Raw genomic sequence first — 2,719 nt, forward strand, 5'->3', positions numbered from 1 at the left:
GTAATTAATTATTTTTACCTGATTACAATTTAAAGATTTTAACTAGATATAATAGTATATAACAAAAGAATGAAAGAATGATTAAAAGTAAAAAATATATGATAATTAAAGAATTTATTATAATATGATTATAACTTTAAAATCAATTTAAGATATGTAGAATTCATGCAACAATCTTAAAATAAGGATATTTTCAAGATTTAAGATTTGGAATTCCAAATTTTTACAAAATTTTAGAATTGCCTAACTTCCTTAGAACTGGTTTTCATGTTCATGTAGATTTTGCAAGCTAACTTATAGGATTGATTAGGTTATAGTGAGGTCAAATTTATATTAATAAAATTCAGCAAGATCATAGGACACTTTAAGGTCATTATATTTAGAGGTACTTGTATTGAATGCAATTAATAGTATTAAAATTAGTAGCAACTTCACCTAGATACTTTGGGAATTTGTCCAATCGACATCATAGTAGGTTTCAACTTGACAAAGCCTCATGCATTTATTAAAATCAGTGGTCGGTATACATGAAGACTTAGAACCACATGTGCCCTCACGAACCTGTTTTCATAAGAGATCCGAGACACAAGCAAAGGAGAGTATTACATGATCGATTGCAGATGACGTCAATCGAAGACAGTAACATGATGTCAACCAATAATGCTGCCCATATCCACAATACTAAAGTCCTGAGCTCTATACTTGTCACATCACTTGTCCTGACCCTCCCACATACAACGATTAATCTCCTTTGTATAGAGCAGCAAAAGGCTTCCTAAGTTCTCAACACTAAGAGTAAGACATCCGGAAATGCATCAGAGATCAGCTGCTTTGCACGATATGATTCCACATTGGTGTCATCGCAAGTTTCAATTCATTTTTTCGGAGAAGCTTCCGTGTCTCCGATAGGCTACCGAGCAACAGGAACAGTCGTCAGAGAGAATTCAATAAAATCGAAAAACAGAGATAAAACGGGTATATTTATCCTAGACATGCTCGCACTCAAGCTTAGGTTCGAATTGAAAAATGAAATCGGCTGTTCGTGCATTTTATGAATTTCGAGATAATCCAGCTGGAGTAGCAAATTTCATGAGCAAGATACATAGGAAAAAAGTATAATTCACAGCAAAGGAAAGAGTAAGACCTTATCTTGCGAATAATGCCATGAAATGCCACGAGTAATATTGAAAATGAGGTTGCCCCCAACCCAGAGAGTGGCGAGTCCTAAACCCGCTGTCACACTTCTGTGAGCAACATCTGCGAACTTTGCCATACTTGCTCACTTCCCTTCACCCTGCCTGACGTTGTGAAAATCAGCATTCAAAGTTTGACTAAACTAATTTCCACGTGGAGAAAAGAAATTTCATAGAAAAAAATGTTATGCTGTGGCTGGCAGTAGTGATCAGGGCATGAAAGAGAGCGAAAGAGAAACCAAGATATACCAAAACATTTCCTGATGTACAATAGAGCAATTAAACACTTGCCTGGTGAGAAAGTGAATTACAACCAGTAGATCGATCTAGCAAATGGCGCAGCAAGGAGAGGTGCAAACAGGGGAGCAAGCTAAAACCCTAACACGAGGAGAAAGGGTTTGTGGTTGAGCGGAATGAGAGTGACAACAACATTGATAAACAAGGCTGACCGCGATCTTAGATGAGTGCCAGCAGAAGGGTGAAGAAGTGAGTCAAGGTTGAAAACGAGGTAAAGTGGATAGGACAAGAGCAATTCATACCTGCGAGCAAAAAACTTCTGGAGGAGAAACCTGAGTAATAGTTTCCGAAACCTGGTGGAGCAGGAACAGCCGCACATGCGAGCCTCACAAACGACATTCGACTCGCTTCCGTCGACCTCGTGCATTGAGGCGTAGGATGAACAGCTTTGTTTCTGTATGTTCCGGTTGGGTAAAAAGAAAAAAAATGAAAAAAGAACGAGAAGGTGAATTATTTTAGGGTGTATATGTGAAAATCTGCAAGGCATAATGTTTCAAATGTATTGACTTCAAGACACAGGTAGATAGATATAACATAAAAAATGATAATTCAAACACAAATATAAAGTTTTTACTTTCAATCTTTTAAACCACAAAGTTTTATCAAATAGATTTAATATTCGAAAAACATAAAAATTTACTGCTTATATTTCTTGTGGTTATTAAATACCAAAAAAATTCAAAATTTATTTTTTGAATCTAGAATATACAAAATTAATATGTTCTACTATAATAATACTAATATTAACAATAATAGTAATTAAAAATATATATTAAAATAATAAAAATGTATTCTAATAGATGATTTAAAAGAAATTTAAATACATTAATAATTAAATAAATAAGAAACTTACATGGATTAGAAAAAAAAAATTATAAAACTATGTGATGATTAAAGAAATAAATGAAAATATAAATTGATTACACTTATATCATATTCTAAGACTACATATATATATATATATATATATATATATAAGTTTAATCAAATTATAACAATATATTGCTTTGAGTCTTTATAACATTTATAATATCACTATTTTGATATGTATATTAATTTTTGTATAATGTTTTCTGAAAAAAATTATTTTATTTTTAATTATTATTATAAGATTTATTTATTATTCTTATATTTTTTTGTTAATTTATCAATAAATTAAATAAAAAATACGATACATATCTTGAAAATTTTAAATAAAAAATCTTTAAATTGAAAAATAATTTTAATAC

At 31.4% G+C, this 2,719-nt stretch overlaps 1 protein-coding gene across 4 annotated transcripts; it reads right to left on the reverse strand.

Moving 5' to 3' along the window:
- Nucleotides 1–472: 472 nt before the first annotated feature.
- LOC112281021 (uncharacterized) lies at nt 473–1,870 on the reverse strand. Of its 4 annotated transcripts, none has more exons than XM_090250045.1 (3): nt 1,733–1,870; nt 1,145–1,298; nt 473–910 (listed from the first exon to the last, which is right to left on the reverse strand). In XM_090250045.1, the coding sequence occupies exons 2-3, from the start codon at nt 1,271–1,273 to the stop codon at nt 875–877; spliced, it is 165 nt and encodes a 54-aa protein (XP_090106171.1). In that variant the 5' UTR covers nt 1,274–1,298; nt 1,733–1,870; the 3' UTR covers nt 473–874. The 4 variants fall into 4 exon arrangements, with proteins under 4 accessions (XP_090106171.1, XP_090106174.1, XP_090106172.1 ...); XM_090250048.1 differs by having other exon boundaries at nt 1,145–1,294; nt 1,733–1,867; XM_090250046.1 differs by having other exon boundaries at nt 1,145–1,294; nt 1,481–1,778.
- Nucleotides 1,871–2,719: the final 849 nt, after the last annotated feature.

This window comes from Physcomitrium patens, chromosome 4 (assembly GCF_059467195.1).
Source record: "Physcomitrium patens ecotype Gransden chromosome 4, ASM5946719v1, whole genome shotgun sequence".
Classification (NCBI taxonomy): Eukaryota; Viridiplantae; Streptophyta; class Bryopsida; order Funariales; family Funariaceae; genus Physcomitrium; species Physcomitrium patens.

Excerpts from the sequence above, each read along its gene's own strand:
- LOC112281021 (XM_090250045.1), bottom strand. The coding sequence starts at position 1,273 with ATGGCAAAGTTCGCAGATGTTGCTCACAGAAGTGTGACAGCGGGTTTA. Across the intron at positions 911-1,144 it reads GGCATTATTCGCAAGATAAG|CCTATCGGAGACACGGAAGC; the intron begins GTCTTACTCTTT and ends GTTGCTCGGTAG.